This window comes from Chanos chanos, chromosome 16 (genome assembly GCF_902362185.1).
Source record: "Chanos chanos chromosome 16, fChaCha1.1, whole genome shotgun sequence".
Classification (NCBI taxonomy): domain Eukaryota; kingdom Metazoa; phylum Chordata; class Actinopteri; order Gonorynchiformes; family Chanidae; genus Chanos; species Chanos chanos.
The window spans coordinates 8,370,317-8,385,679 of record NC_044510.1 but is presented as its reverse complement, the minus strand read 5'-3'; the positions used below and the strand labels follow the sequence as shown (position 1 = coordinate 8,385,679).

Genomic DNA, 15,363 nt, shown 5'->3' with positions numbered 1-15,363 from the left:
GTCGGACACAGTGTCGCTTCCTGTCTTTGGTCTCCCAGATGCTAGTTTTTATGCTTCAAACCACTGTTCCAGGGTCAGTGCTGGAAAAGGCAGAACTGAATGGCATCAGCTGACTTGAAACCAGATGTTGCGAGTTTGTCCTTGACAGTTGCGCTTCCATTAAGCACTCCATTTTAGCATGTGTAGGCGGGTTTTTTTTTTTTAATTTTTGACATTAAAACAATTTTACAATCTATGTTACAACTGTCTTTCATTTTCAAACATTCAAAAAGAACTTTGTGGTATATATCTGCAAATGACAGCTACGGGTAATAAACATTTTCCCTCGTACATAAAATGCACAAGACATCAAAGGCAGATATCTACAAGATCTCCTCGTACTTGGACAAGTCACCCCATGATGCACAAAGCCGCAAACCCACTTCAAAGACGGCAGCGTCCGAGCCAATTAGTAAATGTATCGATCAACCACAAACTCAGCATGTAGACCAATCACAATCGTAGAAAACAGCCCTTCCTTTGCGGTTTTATCACCCAGCCTTCTACTTTAAGAAACTTCAAATCTCATACTCTCTCACGGATCGCCTAGATTTATTGCAAATCAGAAAAATGCAAGTTCACAAAAAAATTACACTGGACCGTCGCCTACTTGTTCATAGCAACTATATTTTCACTAAACATCTTCAGAAGTCAAAAAGCTTAATTTCCCTACGAGTTTCCGAAGGATGATTGCGTAATATCCGCAGGGTTAAACCGGGGAAAGTTGTTTCCTGAAGTTGAGCGCCTGTTCAGCAATTCTGTGTATTCCCACGTCCCTCTGCTCGCCACCAGTTTAACGTAACGTTGCTTGGACAGAAAAACCGATGAATGTCTAGCGAAGGATCTTCGGTTTGGCTGCAACTGGTGTTGCAGAGCGAATGAATTTTTGAAATGGAAGAATCGGACAAACCACCACCTCAAAATGAAGAAAATGCTGGTATGGAAACGAAACACACTAATAACTCTAGTTCTGTCGTTGAAGTAGAGCTGATTAATCGTTTCATTGTGACACATTTTTGCAGTCTGAAACCGATGAAATCTGTACGTTGACACGTCAACATTCGTTTTCTTAAGTAGGCTCGATGCGACAAGCAGCATTAGCTTGCTAACTAGCTCAGCGTTGTCAAGCACAAGTGTCGCAATGGGACGACACTTTGACAGCTGTTTGCTATCTAGCTCATTTTATCATCGATGTGTGGAATAATTTGTCGATAACCACTGTGTTACCGCATTTGTTATAGTACTGTCATTTTAAAGGACAAGAAACCTCCAAAGCCTGCGTAACAGGAGGCGTTTTGGCAGTCAACAAGTGGCAACAGAGCGTCAATGTCCCACCTAAGGGATCTTTCGTTTTTAAAGAAACTTTTTGTTATCTAAATCTCTTTTGCTGTTTTAAACCGTCGGCCTCGCATCACCTCTCATATTTAGCGTGGGATCGCCTTTAGAATGAGAGTTTCTAGAGTCGATAATTGTTCCTGAGACTTAAGCATGTCAGTTACTTTGTTTCCTTGAAGAGGTGACTGTTTTGCAGTAACGGATTGAACGGGATTGTTTTGTTTTACTTTGTCTTAAAGGCCTTCATTCCCAGAAGCCTTGGCAAGGAATTTAAACAGATATGTAGATAACGTGTTCAGAATTGTCTCTGTTCAGGAGGCCTCTATGGCTGGATCACGGAATTTGGCTAAATTATTGCTTAAAAAGTTACTTTCTCTTTCTCATCAGAACTGGAAGTGAACCTAGAAGTGCAACTAGCCGATTGTCGAGCCCAATTGGAGCACTGGCAAGGAGTGGCGACTATCTGTGAGCTCAGCAAACGGGAGGAGTTACAGGAGCTTCAGACACAGTGTGATCAGGAGATCCAGTCACTACAGGAGGCTCTTAGGGGTGTGTTTGTGTTCAGTGATGAGACTTGATTGTTTAGTAGATAGTTTTAGTTTTAGAAGAGCAAAACATGCTAAAGATGAGAAAGTGATGGTGAGCTTGTGTTGTATTGCCCCAGCCGAAAGCAGAACAAAGAGTGTGATACACCTCACACCACATGTTGAGAGAGAGTGTATTCCCTGTATAACAGAAAAACACAGCCAAGAAATTACATTTCTAGCATAACAAGGGAACATAGCTGATAGAAACAGACAGGCAGTGGCAGAGGAGACTGACGGTGCAAGAGAGTGAGAACTGTGAGGCACGTTTTTACTCGAATCATTTTTGTTTCATTTTCTTCTTCTTTTCCGTTCTCCTTCTCTGTTCTCTATCTGTGATTGGATCTCTCAGAGACTACAGCTCAATATGAAGCCAGAATATCAGCACTACAGTCTGAGCGTGCTCAGTGGAGGAGAACTGGAGCATCGCCAGACAATAAGGTTGGTGTGTGTGTGTGTGTGTGTGTACCTTTTCATAACTCTCCCCAAGACACCTGTCATTCTCCCTACTCACTTTCATGTGTCCTCTCTATATTGCTCTTCTTTTCTCTAATCTCTCTCTCTCTCTCTCTCTCTCTCTCTCTCTCTCCCTCTCCCTCTCTCTCTCTCTCTCTCTCTCTCCAGGCCAGTATAAAGAAGGGCAGGATGGAGGGTGAGTCTTCTCCTACAGATTCCTCTCCCTCTCACAGTCCTGACCCTGACAGCTCCGACCCCAGAGAGCTGATGGCAGAGGGACCAGAGGTGGAGGGGGCTGGACTCCTTATGGAAGGCTATGCCATTCAGCAGTGTGACTCCGCCTCCCTCGCCTCTTTTTCAATGGACACTCCCTCCTTACCCAGGCGCCCGCCCCCTCAGGATGACACCGCCTCTCTGCTTTCCACGGGAACTCTAGTGCCAGAGGCGATTTACCTGCCTCCACCGGGGCACCGCCTTGTGTCTTACACCGACTGGGATGCACTACAAACACAGGTTAAGACACCGTTATGTTTACGCACGTGGCCTGACGTTTTTCGGTGGCTTGTTTGTTTGTTTAACACCCAGCCGTTTGGTCTGACGTTTTTGTGCTCGCTAGAAAAGGGAGCGACCTGAGTGTGTTCTGCTGAAGACTTGTTGCGATGTGGTTTCACTGAGATTTTCAGAGCCCTTATGTTTGGTGCTGTTTAATATGGTTTTTAGTTGAGTTCTGTAGTAGATTGAGATGCGATGCAATCTTCTGTAGACTCTGTAGATCTGACATAATGTGATGTGGTCTTGTTTAGACTCATTGATCTGATGTGGTCTTGTGTAGGCTCATTTGGTCTAATGAGATCTGGTGAAGTCTAATATGGTCTGATTTGGTCTTTTGTGGACTCATTTGGTCTAATGAGATCTGGTGAAGTCTAATATGGTCTGATTTGGTCTTGCGTGGACTGATTTGGTCTAATTAGGGGTTGATGAGGTCTAATCTGGTCTGATGTGGTCTGGTTTCCAGATTTCTGAGTTGCAAGGGGAGGTGACTCAGCTGCGGGAGCAGAGGGCGGAGCTGGAGAAAGAGCTAGACATTCAAACTACTGAGACCCAGAAACAGGTACTCTCTCAAAACAAACAAACAAACAAAAAAACCCCACTCAGAAACAGCCCCCCACTTCTCTGTCTGTAACCCACCTCTAGCAACTCACAACCTCAACCGAAACACAAACTATAGATATTAAGACAAGGTCTAGATGACGTTCGACCTTTAACTTCTGACCTTAATTTAGAGCCAGTAGGTATGAAATCCTGAAAAAGACTTGGCTCTGTTTAAGAGAAAAAAGATATATTTCCTATTCAAGATGCTTAATGATAGGAGGTAAACTCACAGCCGACTGTAGGAGGAAACTTCATACATGCACTACGCAGTCCTTACAAACCTTAACAGACATGACATATGCTTGACATATCTGTCTGTATGCTTGTGCATAATGTTTACGTGTCTCTGCGTCTCTCTCTCTCTCTCTCTCTCTCTCTCTCTCTCTCTGTGCGTACGTTAGGTGACAGTGCTCCAGTCTCAGGTCCAGACCTCTGAGACCCTTCTCCAGGAGTTGCAGAAATCTTTTAGCCAATCACAGAATGCCGTGCAGAGCAGACTGGTGAGTGGCAAGTGGAAGGTCCATTTAGAGAGCACCTGTACCTTCATATATACATACTTATTAATTTTGTGATTGTGTGTGTGTGTGTGTGTCTGTCAGGCGGAACTCTCTCTGTCTCAGAAGAGAGTGTGTAGTGAGCTCAGCAGACTCAAAGGTGGAGACGACCAAGAGGACGAGGGGACAGGAGACCCACACACACCAACTCTACAGGTAAGAGAGTGTGTGTTTATATGTTTGTTTGTTTGTTTGTATGTATGTTTGATTGTGTTTGCATAGAGAAGTAATCTTGTGTCTCTTTTGTCTAGGGCGCACTGCCACACTGTGAGGAGAGACTGCGTATTGAAATAGTCAACCTGAAGGAGCAGCTAGAAACTCGCACAGAGGAAAGCGGTCAGTTCATTCCCTTTCTTTTCTATGTCTTTTGTTTCCTTTAATTAGCTTTACATCTTCCTCTCTCTCTCTCTCTCTCTCTCTCTCTCTCTCTCGCTCTGGCTCTGGCTCTCTCTCTTCTCTTTCTCATTCCATCCCTGTATTTTTCTTTCTCTCACATATTTTGGTGCCTGGTCTTTTTTCTTCATGTTTGTTTAAACCCATAATAACTATTGTTCTCTTTCCGTTTGCCCTCCCCTCCCCTCCTCCCTCCCTTTCTCTCTCTCTCTCTCTCTCTCTCTCTCTCTCTTTTTCTCTTTGTCTGCATCTGCCCTTTCAGAAGTCTTAGAAGGTGAGTTGTTTATCAGTGGGTTTGATAACAGCCACAAGCTACGCTATGCATCAGTTACTAGCAAATGTTTTGATTAGCTTTTCTGGTGCTGACATGTTAAACTATGGCATATTATGTCCATTATTGTTATTCGCAAGCTTTTGGTCAACACGTTGGCATGGTAATACATGTCACCGTGGCTCTTTATGTCTGTCAGGTTTGAATTATTGTTATTGTTGAATTATTATTTTTTCCTCCCTCAGTTCAACTGTCAAGCCTGAAAACAGAGACGGACCGCATACAAAGCCAGAAGGATAAGGTGTGTGTGTGTGTGTGCGCTTGCGTGTTTGTGTATATGTGTGTGTGTGTGTGTGTGTGTGTGTGTGTTTTTAAACCTCTTATATTAAATCCATTTAATCATATACTTCAAGCATGTTACTTCTGGAAAGTTCCACTGCATCTAAAGGATCAGTATTTTTAAATCTGAGTATGTGTGTATATTTGTGTGTTTAGTTGGAGACTGAGCTGCAAGAATGTCGCATTGAACTCCAGGGCCTGCGGATGGCGCTGTCTCACCTACAGGGAGACAACAAATCTCTGAACAATGACAAGGTAATGTGTGTATTTAGTTAACACACAATTCAGCAGTGAATGCCTGTAATTGCCTTGTGTGTGTGTGTGTCTCAGTTAACCCTCCGTTTGCTCACTTGTTCTCTCTTTCTTTGTCTGTCTGTCTGTCTGTTTCTCTCTCTCTCTCTCTCACTCTCACTCTTTTACTCTCTCTCAGGCTGCATTGCAGCAGCAGTGTCTGGAGCTGCGCAGTCAGATTATCAGTCTGCGCAGTCAGCTGGACACCAGCCAGGCTGTTCAGAAGGACTTTGTGCAGCTGTCGCAGTCTCTGCAGGTACGTAGTGCTCCTGATCCAGGATCAGCATTGAATTTGGCTTTGAAAAGTCCTCTGCTTTCCTTCATTCTGCCTGCTGGCTTTTCCTCTGTGCTAAACCCCCCCCCCCCTTTTTTTTTTTTAAATCTGCATGTTTGTTCTTTCCTTAAAAGGTGAAACTGGAGCAGATTCGACAAGCTGAGACTCTGGATCAAGTCAGGGAGATTTTGGGGGAGGGGCTAAGTAAAGACCCTCCCCCTGATGCAACGTGAGCCAATGGAAGGAGAGTAGTGTTCAGTATGGACCAAAGTAAAGACACTGTGCTTGCCATTCCTTTGGGGAGACAAAAAAAAAAAAGTAACTGATCAAGACTAAGCTGAGGAATTTCAGTCCTCTCAGACTAATGGGGAAAAAAAAATGAAGAAATGCAGTGACTATTTTAACAGATCACAAATAAGTGTAGTGAACTAATGTCTCAAACCAACCAGGAGCATTTTTAATAACAACTATGTGACCAAACCTGATACTTTTCTAAGCATAGCTAATGGTTTTTACTTGAACTTTAAACCCAACACACTGGACGTTCTCAAGAAAGGGGTCAAACTGTAAAAAAACGCTGCTTTAAAGTTCCAGAAATATTCCACTCGCGTCTTGAAAACGTCCCAGTGTTGTTGTTACTGTAATACCTGTTTTGCACGGATCGCCCTTAAGGCCAGTCTGATTAATGACCCTGTCTTACTTTGTTTGTAAAATATTCAAAACCATTCACACACGTTATTCATTGAGTGTATTCATGTCGGTGTCATTCACTGTGAGATGCACAGTAGCGGCCTGACGGTGTTGTAAACCTTTAATTATCTCCATGGCAACTGTCATAGCCTAATATGGAAAAAGAACTTACTCGAATCATGATTTCATTGTGACGTCATAATGGTCTGAGCCAGTCCAGTTGGTATGTATTCTGAAAAATATATCTGGAGACAAAAGGGTGACGTAACAATATGCGGAGTTTCATATTCGAAGTGGTAATGTAGTCTAGGACCAGTCTCAAATCTTGTTAAGAAAACCAATTGTACACCTCCAGACACCTCCAATTTCCTCTCTTTGTGGCTAAACTTGTCGTATTTTTAATAAACTCCCTCGACACCAAACATTTCACATTCTGGAGGGTTTCATATTCGTGCTCTGTATGTGTTCTCATTGCCGTATGAACCTCGGTGAGGATTGATGGCTACTTTATCACAAATAAATCAACACATGGGCCTCTCAAAAGCACCTGCCTAACTGACCTTATTTCAGAGGAGCCAGAAATGTGTGGAGCATTTTTTTTATAAGCGTGTGCCAAGACACTCGTTTATAAAAAAATGCTCTTACTCTACTTTTGAAACGATGCTTGAAGCACTGTTATTATAGAATTTCAGTAGCCAACTATGACATCACTTTACCATAGTAACTGTTGTCATGGAAGCAGATTTCCAGAGTCCTTCCAACATTCTCAATCATTCTTTTTTTTATGTGTGAATGGGTAGAGAAAGGGGGCTAGGTGGTTGGAAAGGTGCGTATGTTTAGATTAGTGATTAACCAAAGCACTGTGTTTTAAATACACATGTTTATTTTTTAAGAACAGAAAAAAACAGGATCATTTTATATATATTATATAGTTTCCTATATATTAAGTTATTAATTTAGAACACAATACATATACAGAGCCATTTTTTTAGTTCTCTCTTTTTTTTTTTTTTTTTTTAAACATTTTTGTCATTCAGCAAGTTTTTAAGTGAGGTGTTTGTTTTTGTCTTTCCATGGTCACGTTGTTGTTGTTTGTTTCCTCCTCCCATGAAAAACAGGCTCTCATTCACTGGAGTGCTCCTCCACTCCTCATCTCTCCTCCTTCTCCTCAACTACTTCATCCTCCTCCTCCTCTCAGTCCCATTTCTTGGCCACAAGATTCTCCTCTTTATCTGTGTTGATGGGAAAAAAAACCAGTCAGTCAGACAGGAGGAGAGAAGTTTTAGGGGAGGACGAATGTTAATCTTCATCCAGAGTTAAGTGTAAGTTCAGTGTGTTAGTGGATGGACGTTATTTGGTTTCAAACAACAAACAAAACAGACATTACTATCGTTTTTCTCAAACAACAAATAGAATGAATATTGCTATTCATTTTCAAAACAAATGCAGTTAGTGGATTAAGTATAAATAGATTATTAACCCAAAACAAAATATAATCTAAATAATGACATAGACTCTAAAGAGAACTTGATAGAAAAATCATATCAAACAAACATTGATGCAGTCTCATGAATTCAGCAGTGAATTCAGCATTTGTACCATCCATACGTGACCAAAGATATAACCATATTGCACACTCACAACTCACACTTACAACACTGCTAGCTGTAATTATAATACATTCAGCACATTTCAGCTACACCTATTCACAAAACTGCACTATTGGACGAGGGGCTCCACAGACTGATAACATTGTGTATCAGTGAAAGAGAGCGACAGCCAAACAAATGGAGAATGAGACAAACAACAGCCACATATATAAACAGATACACAGTGCAGACAGGGAGACAGAGAATGCAGACAACCGCGAACAGAGAGGACTGTGGGATACCTGGCTTTTGTGTTACGGGAAAAACTGAGGGGGGAACAGGATTAGGCTGGAATGGAATAAAAAAGGAGTGAGTGAAGGAAGGAGGGATGGAAGAAGGAGTGAGGAGAAGAGGGGAAAGGCACGTGTAGAATAAATATGAAGGAAAGGGAGGAAAAAGGGATGAACAGAGGAGAACAAGGTTTAGAAAAAGGAGAATAAATTGAGGAGCAGTTATTAAATATTAATCATCGTCATTAATCAACTGGGAGACATTTTTTTATCATTAAAAATATTAGACTAAGTTCAGGGTCAAATTAGTTAGCTAGAGGAGAATAAGTTGTATAGGGCTAGTGGTGGGGGGAAAAACAACTCATTGTAAATAATAGAAGAAAGATGAAGTCTGTTTTATCAGTAAATCAGGTTATAACTGATTATCACACAGCATAGGCAGGGTATTAATTTTAATTTTGTTAAGAAGGGTTTATACATGTGGAGTGAAATCCAAAAGAGGTCTGTTTGAGGACAGAAATCCATGTGTGTCTGTGTGAGAGCGTGTGCCTATGGAAGTCTCTTACGTTCCAGGTAGTTGCGGGCAACGAACTTCAGCAGCTCGTCGATGAGAATGACTGGGAGGGAGAGCTTCATCACCACAACCCACTGATCCAAGGTCAGATGGGTCAGCTTAAAGATCATCTGTGCAAAATGGAGCCAATGAGTGAGTGTTAACTGATAAGAAGAGACGGGGAGAAGAGAGAGATTGGGGGTGGGGGTGGGGGTGGAAGGGGTGGAGGCAAATGAAGATGGTTTTGAAAGATGAACTCACGGGCAGGGGGTCGACGTAAATGATCATGAAGTGGAGAGACATGGAGAGAGTCATGGCTCCAACCAACCAGCCGTTACTCCAGGGAGGCATACGCAGGAGAGACTGGTTCTCAGACAAGCTACGCGCGCGCGCACACACACACACACACACACACACACACACACACACACACACAAAGCATGTTTATTCTGGATAATCATCACTGCACTACAAAAATGTCTGACATTATTTTCCTGTCTCATGGAGTTGTAATTATTGCTATTTGAAATCCGCAGTGGACTATTCCTGGATCAAATTACTTTCTTAACGAGAAGTTTATATTGAAAATGCACAACTACTTACAACAACTTCCACAACTAGACTTCATCTGTGTCCTGGACACCAATCAGATTGTTTTCAGTTTTCCCATTAAAGTCCCAAACTTACTCGTTTTGAGTAGCCAGTGGTTTCTTTTATTTCAGTTGTTGTACTATATTACCCTCTCAAACATCCATAAAATAATTTTTCCATTTGAAGATACACCCAATTAAGGATACACCCAATTAAATGATCTAACTTAACACATTTATTACTGCTGCTCTCATGGACTGAATGGGAACTGAAGTGACAGGGGGCTGTTGTTTCAGTCTGACCTGTTAAGGGCGTTGCACATCTCAATGGTGACCAGCACGGACAAGGCCATGGTCATGGGAGGAGCAGCCTCAAACACTTCGCATTCGATACCAGCAAACTCCTCGTTTTCAGCATGGCACTGCATGAAGTGGGACTGAGGGACACAGAATCAACCAATAAGCTTCAAATGCAGGTGAACCAGCCAATCAAAGGGATCCCAGCAAACTCAGCAAGCCAGTCACAAATGATACGGACAGAAATTGATGTATTTGCAGCATCTACTAATTACTCAGTTGGACACATTGAGGCTGTACTCATCACACTGGCTTAGAACTTGGAATCTCTCTATTGGTTAATGTTGGAGGATGTTGTGAGATCTGCAACATCTAAGACAGTGTCAAAACATTCTGAAGGAACTCTCCGCAGCACTGGGTCCAAACCGTACAATTTTAAAGATACTTTTTCATTTAGAGTTCCTAGGCTTTCCCAGGTAATGTATTACACGAGACTGGAGCCTATGGGTGTAGTTTCAGTTTGAGTCCGTTGGAGTATTTGGATGGAGAGATTCTGTGTAAGTTCAGGATTCTCACCAACTGGTAGTAGGACACCTGGGGACCGTCATCAGAGTACAGGAACCACCAAGCTGCAGCAGCAACAGTGGCGGCACCAACATAACCTGGAGGAATGAGAAAGAGAGAAATGAAGAGACTGGTTAAAAGGGCATCCAGGTTCAGAGGAAAAAAATAAAATAAAAGAAAGATATTCAAAGAAAGGATATTTTGAGAAGAAAAAAGGGGAACGAGCTGGGAGACTCTCCAAACTCTGCGTAAGGAGGTCAGGATTCATCCCAGTGTGAGGTGGTCTACGAGATAACAACATGTTTGATGGTTCAGCATACCGCCAATGGCCAGGTATCTGAAGAAGAGCCATCCGGAGATGAGGGGTTCTTTGGGGGAGCGAGGAGCCTTGCCCATGATGTCCAGGTCAGGAGGGTTGAAGCCCAAAGCAGTGGCAGGGAGACCGTCAGTCACCAGGTTCACCCACAGCAACTGGACCGGGATCAGAGCCTCAGGCAGGCCAAGAGCAGCAGTCAGGAAGATACTGTCAGTGAAGGTGAAGAGGGGGGGGGGGGAAGGAAGAAGGAACAGAGACAAGAGTCAGAAGTTGCACTGAACCAGGGGAAAAAGAAATAGAATCATATTCAGGGAAGCAGACAGAAAGAGGGAAGGAGGCCAATAAAGAGACTGGGGAAAACCCAAAGCGCTGCGACCGCAGTTCAGGTCACGGTACTCACCACACGACCTCTCCGACGTTGGAGGAGATGAGGTAGCGGATGAACTGTTTCATGTTATTGTAGATGGCTCTGCCTTCCTCAACGGCGGCCACAATGGAGGAGAAGTTGTCGTCGGCCAGGACCATCTCAGAGGCTGACTTGGCAACAGCAGTGCCAGAGCCCATGGCGATGCCAATCTCGGCCTTCTTCAGGGCAGGAGCGTCGTTCACACCATCACCAGTCTGAGGAGGGAGACCAGAAGGAGGAGGAAGAATAGGAGAGGGAGATTAAAAAAAGGCAAAGTTAGGACTCCATTATGTGGCAATACTACTCTCCTGTTTGGGTGAAGATCTGAGTTATGTTATAGCCTATGCAAATGTTAAAGCCTTAATATCAACTCAGAAACGTAAAAGTCAAGTGGTCATGAAATTTGCAAACCTTGTCACTTCAGGAAATTAACCTCAAAAGAAAACGAAACCTCAAAAGAACTCCAAAAATAAAATTTTCAATTGTCAGGTCTGCTCAAGGGCAACTACTGTTAGATCTGGAATGTTAGTAAGTCACCCTATTGTAGCAACTAGAGCATATATGAAGATATATATGTTTTTTGTGTGTTTCACATTAGAACTCTTCTGGTGTCTGTGTTTGGACTTCTCACCATGGCAGTGATCTCGTCAAAGCCCTGCAGGAACTCTACGATCTTGCTCTTGTGTGAAGGCTCCACACGGGCGTAGCAGCAGGCCCTACGGACCGCCTCCCTCTGCTCGGTCAATGGCAGGTCGTCAAACTCACGGCCGGTGTAAGCACGGCCGGTCACATCCTCATCCTCACTGAAGATGCCAATGCGGCGGCAGATAGCCACAGCTGTACCCTTGTTGTCGCCTTTGAGGAAGAGCAGAGAGGTTAATAGGGGAAGAACTTTGCAGATAGGGCGTAGTGGTTGAAAGGAGAGAGGAAAAAGAGACGGAAGAAGATTCTAAAGTTCACGGAAGCCTTACGGCGCTAGAGTAACGGTTGAGAGCAACTGAAAGCAAGGTAAGAGAGGTAATAGCAGAGTGGTGGAATGTAAGAAAAAGTGGAAGAAAGAGCAAAACCAAAAAGATTCTACAAAAAGCAAAACTCACCGGTGATCATGATGACACGAATGCCAGCAGCCTTACACAGTGCGATGGAGCCCATGACCTCTTTGCGGGGGGGATCCAGCATGCCCACGCAGCCCACAAAGGTCAGGTCAGTCTAGGAAAGAGAGCTGGGTTAGTGGTGCTTGGAATCAGAGCTTAGAACCTCCAAGAGGCCCCACCAGACTCTACAGTTAACAGCTTAATGTCTCTTCGGTGTTCCTGTGTGATGTGGTCTAAATAGAAAATGTACATTGATGTTAACAGGTCTTTGTCTCTCTCTCTCTCTCTCTCACCTCGTAGTCGGCAAATTTGGTAGAGTCCTCGAGGTTCATCTCCTCCTGCTTCAGGGGGACGTCTCTGGTGGCCAGGGCCAGACAGCGGAGGGTGTCACGGCCAGTTCCCCACTCCTTGATGACAGCCATGATCTTCTCCTTAACGGGGCCGGTCAGGGGCACACGGGTGGTGCCCACACGCACATACGCGCATCTGTCGATCACACCCTCAGGGGCGCCCTGCAGAGAGAGACGAGAGTGATGGGTCGTCCAAAGCAAGGCACGGAGAGAATTTTGTTTTTTTGTTTTTTTTACTAAATCGACCCCATCGTGCTAGGTTTATGTTTTTGCGTTTGGGCGTGTTTTGTGTTTTTAACACGTTGTGATGTGTCGTCTCTATTTTTCAGTCTTTTGCGGGTTTTTTTTTTTTTTGTTGAGGCTGTACTCTGGAGATGCTCGTTAGCAAATCACCTTGACGAACATCTTGTTACCAACGGGGGCCTTGGAAGCCTTGGCGGGAGAGCAGTAGACGGACATTGACTTCCTGTCGCGGGAGAACTCCAGAGTGAATTCTTTCTTCATCAGCTGTTTGATCACCTGGAAAACGAGGCAAGGCGTCAGGCTCCAGCCAGTCAAAAACGTAACCAACACTATGAAAAGTTATCAGGCATTTTGACAAACTGCTCTAGATTGTGGAATATCCAGAAAAGACATCTTGGAATTTTGGGATTTCTGTCTCCTTCCTGTGGAGCTCTAGAACATCATATTGCATATCCAGAGAAATGCTATGAAATAAACGACATCAGGAAAAACAAAACAAAAACATAAAAAGACTTACAGAGCAGCAGGCGTTGGCCCTCTCCACCTTGGACAAGCCGCGAACTTCAGTGTTGAACACGTTCATCTTCTCAACCAGACAGGACAAGGCAGTCTCAGTTGCCTCTCCCACCTTCTCATAAATGCCCTTAGACTGAGAGAGAAAGAGAGAGACAGTCAGTCACTCCATCAAAGAGGAAAAGAATAGAAATTACTATACAAAGCAGGGATGAATAGAGAATGGACAGAGTAAGAAGACCGGGAGGAAGTAGAGAGGGTTAAGAAGGGTGGAGGTGATAAAACTAGATAGGGAATAATGTATTTGAATAGACAGATATTACTGCAGAATGAGAGAGAGAAAACCAGAATGAAAGAGAAAGGTGCAAAAGGACCAAGTAAAAAAAAAAGAAAAAGAGAAAGAGAGAAAAAAAAGAAAGGAGTACACTCACTTCATTGTAGTCCAGAGAGGAGTCATTGCACAGGGCACAGATGGTGGCCAACTCAACCAGACCGTCATACTGGCCACACTTCACAGGGGCTCCACCTCTTGTACTGTGGGACGATGAGAGAGAGGGTGGTATCAGTAGGTGTGTGTGCGTGTGTGTGTAAGACTGTATGTGAACATGTGTGTATCCAAGACTGAACCTACACTTCTCCCTCAGGGGTGTATTTGGAACCGGAAATGTCAAACTGATCCAGGGTCACACTGTCACCTTCCACTTTATCAATGATGAACATCTAAACACACGAGAGAGAGAGAGAGAGAGAGAGAGAGAGAGAGAGAGAAATAAAGAGAAAAAGAGATTGTTGAGTGACTGTGACTGTGTGTGTGTTAGGTGTTAATGGACATACTTATTAGTTGTTGGAAAGGTGTCTGTCTGTCTGTGTGTGTGTGTGTCTGTCTGTCTGTGTGTGTGTGTGTGTGTGTGTGTGTGTATGTGTGTGTGAATAATGGACATACTTATTAGTTGTTGGAAAGGGGTGTGTGTGTGTGTGTGTGTGCAGATGTGTGTGCGCGCGTGCGTATGTGTGCAAGTGAGCGTGTGTGTGTGTGTGTGTGTCTGTGTGCGCGTGTGTGTTAATGGACATATTTATGAGTTCTTGGACAGGCTTGTGTGTGTGTGTGTCTGTGTATCTGTGTGTGCACACAAATACGCCTCAGGCTCTCACACACCTTGGTCACACACATCTGGTTGGTGGTGAGGGTACCAGTCTTGTCAGAGCAGATGACAGAGGTGCAGCCCAATGTCTCCACAGAGGGCAGAGAACGGACGATTGCGTTCTTCTTGGCCATACGGCGGGTTCCCAGTGCCAGGCAAGTGGTGATCACAGCAGGCAGACCTGAGAGAGGTCACACACACACACACACACACACACACACTGTGTTATTCACACTTCTGCTTTTTCATTGTTTTTTGGAAAGAAGCAAATGGTGCTCCTAACTACAAGTCAGTTTGAAACTTTTGCTCATAATGGAAGGGATAAAAACTACAAAACAGAGAAACTAACACTGATCTGGAATCAGCTTCAAAGGCAAACTTAACACCACCAGCAAGGAAAAGCAGACTTTGGATAACTGATTCTAGACCAACGATAATGCGGAAACCCTTTTATTCCCTGCCCTTCCACTGATCTGGGATCTGCCGATTTACCCTCGGGGATGGCGGCCACAGCCAGGGCGACGGCGATCTTGAAGTAGTAGACGGCGCCGCGGATCCAGGAACCTCCGTGGACGGGGTCGTTGAAGTGGCCGATGTTGATCAACCACACGGCGACGCAGATGAGGGAGATGACCTTGGACAGCTGCTCGCCAAACTCGTCCAGCTTCTGCTGCAGGGGCGTCTTCTCCTGCTCGGTGGCGGCCATCTGGTCGCGGATCTTGCCGATCTCCGTGGAGACGCCCGTAGCCACGGCGACGCCGATGGCTTTGCCCGCGGCAATGTTGGTGCCCTGAAGAGCAAGTACAGAGACGATTGAGAAGAATAAGTGAACAGGGCCGATTGACGGATGAAAAAAAGCCAGGATGAGGGAGGTTGGGGTGGACAAAAAGAGTCGAGAGAAATGGAGTAGAATAGAGTGGGATGACGAGATGGAGTCTCACAGAGAAAAGCATGTTCTTCTTGTCCTGATTGACAGCTCTGGGGTCAGGGACTGCATCGGTGTGTTTGATCACACTGACGGACTCACCTGTCAGAGAG

At 44.3% G+C, this 15,363-nt stretch overlaps 2 protein-coding genes across 5 annotated transcripts in view; one reads left to right on the top strand and one right to left on the bottom strand.

Annotated features, from left to right (window-relative positions):
* Positions 1 to 692: 692 nt before the first annotated feature.
* rabep2 (rabaptin, RAB GTPase binding effector protein 2) lies at positions 693 to 6,886 on the top strand. 4 transcript variants are annotated; one of them, XM_030793626.1, is made up of 13 exons: positions 693 to 976; positions 1,762 to 1,923; positions 2,311 to 2,399; positions 2,583 to 2,927; positions 3,430 to 3,525; positions 3,968 to 4,066; positions 4,166 to 4,276; positions 4,372 to 4,456; positions 4,779 to 4,787; positions 5,030 to 5,085; positions 5,280 to 5,378; positions 5,554 to 5,670; positions 5,823 to 6,886. In XM_030793626.1, the coding sequence occupies exons 1-13, from the start codon at positions 931 to 933 to the stop codon at positions 5,919 to 5,921; spliced, it is 1,413 nt and encodes a 470-aa protein (XP_030649486.1). In that variant the 5' UTR covers positions 693 to 930; the 3' UTR covers positions 5,922 to 6,886. The 4 variants fall into 4 exon arrangements, with proteins under 4 accessions (XP_030649486.1, XP_030649485.1, XP_030649488.1 ...); XM_030793625.1 differs by having other exon boundaries at positions 4,776 to 4,787; XM_030793628.1 differs by lacking the exon at positions 5,823 to 6,886 and having other exon boundaries at positions 5,030 to 5,087; positions 5,554 to 5,659.
* A 686-nt stretch (positions 6,887 to 7,572) lies between these two features.
* The window catches only part of atp2a1 (ATPase sarcoplasmic/endoplasmic reticulum Ca2+ transporting 1), a 14,028-nt gene continuing 6,237 nt past the window's right edge, over positions 7,573 to 15,363 (bottom strand). The window contains exons 7-23 of the mRNA XM_030793605.1: positions 15,267 to 15,352; positions 14,818 to 15,115; positions 14,340 to 14,506; positions 13,815 to 13,903; positions 13,615 to 13,717; positions 13,188 to 13,319; positions 12,821 to 12,946; positions 12,371 to 12,589; positions 12,081 to 12,192; positions 11,615 to 11,838; positions 10,978 to 11,198; positions 10,582 to 10,784; positions 10,274 to 10,359; positions 9,704 to 9,837; positions 9,072 to 9,189; positions 8,824 to 8,941; positions 7,573 to 7,610 (exon numbers count right to left, since the gene is read on the bottom strand). Coding sequence (XP_030649465.1) covers positions 7,573 to 7,610; positions 8,824 to 8,941; positions 9,072 to 9,189; positions 9,704 to 9,837; positions 10,274 to 10,359; positions 10,582 to 10,784; positions 10,978 to 11,198; positions 11,615 to 11,838; positions 12,081 to 12,192; positions 12,371 to 12,589; positions 12,821 to 12,946; positions 13,188 to 13,319; positions 13,615 to 13,717; positions 13,815 to 13,903; positions 14,340 to 14,506; positions 14,818 to 15,115; positions 15,267 to 15,352 — 2,474 coding nt within the window. The remainder of the gene's footprint in view (positions 7,611 to 8,823; positions 8,942 to 9,071; positions 9,190 to 9,703; positions 9,838 to 10,273; positions 10,360 to 10,581; positions 10,785 to 10,977; positions 11,199 to 11,614; positions 11,839 to 12,080; positions 12,193 to 12,370; positions 12,590 to 12,820; positions 12,947 to 13,187; positions 13,320 to 13,614; positions 13,718 to 13,814; positions 13,904 to 14,339; positions 14,507 to 14,817; positions 15,116 to 15,266; positions 15,353 to 15,363) is intronic.

Bases quoted from the DNA above. Each gene is read 5' to 3' on its own strand.
- rabep2 (XM_030793625.1), top strand. From the start codon at position 931: ATGGAAGAATCGGACAAACCACCACCTCAAAATGAAGAAAATGCTG. The intron at 4,277-4,371 runs GTAAGAGAGTGT...TCTTTTGTCTAG, and splicing joins CACACACACCAACTCTACAG to GGCGCACTGCCACACTGTGA. The intron at 5,379-5,553 runs GTAATGTGTGTA...ACTCTCTCTCAG, and splicing joins AATCTCTGAACAATGACAAG to GCTGCATTGCAGCAGCAGTG.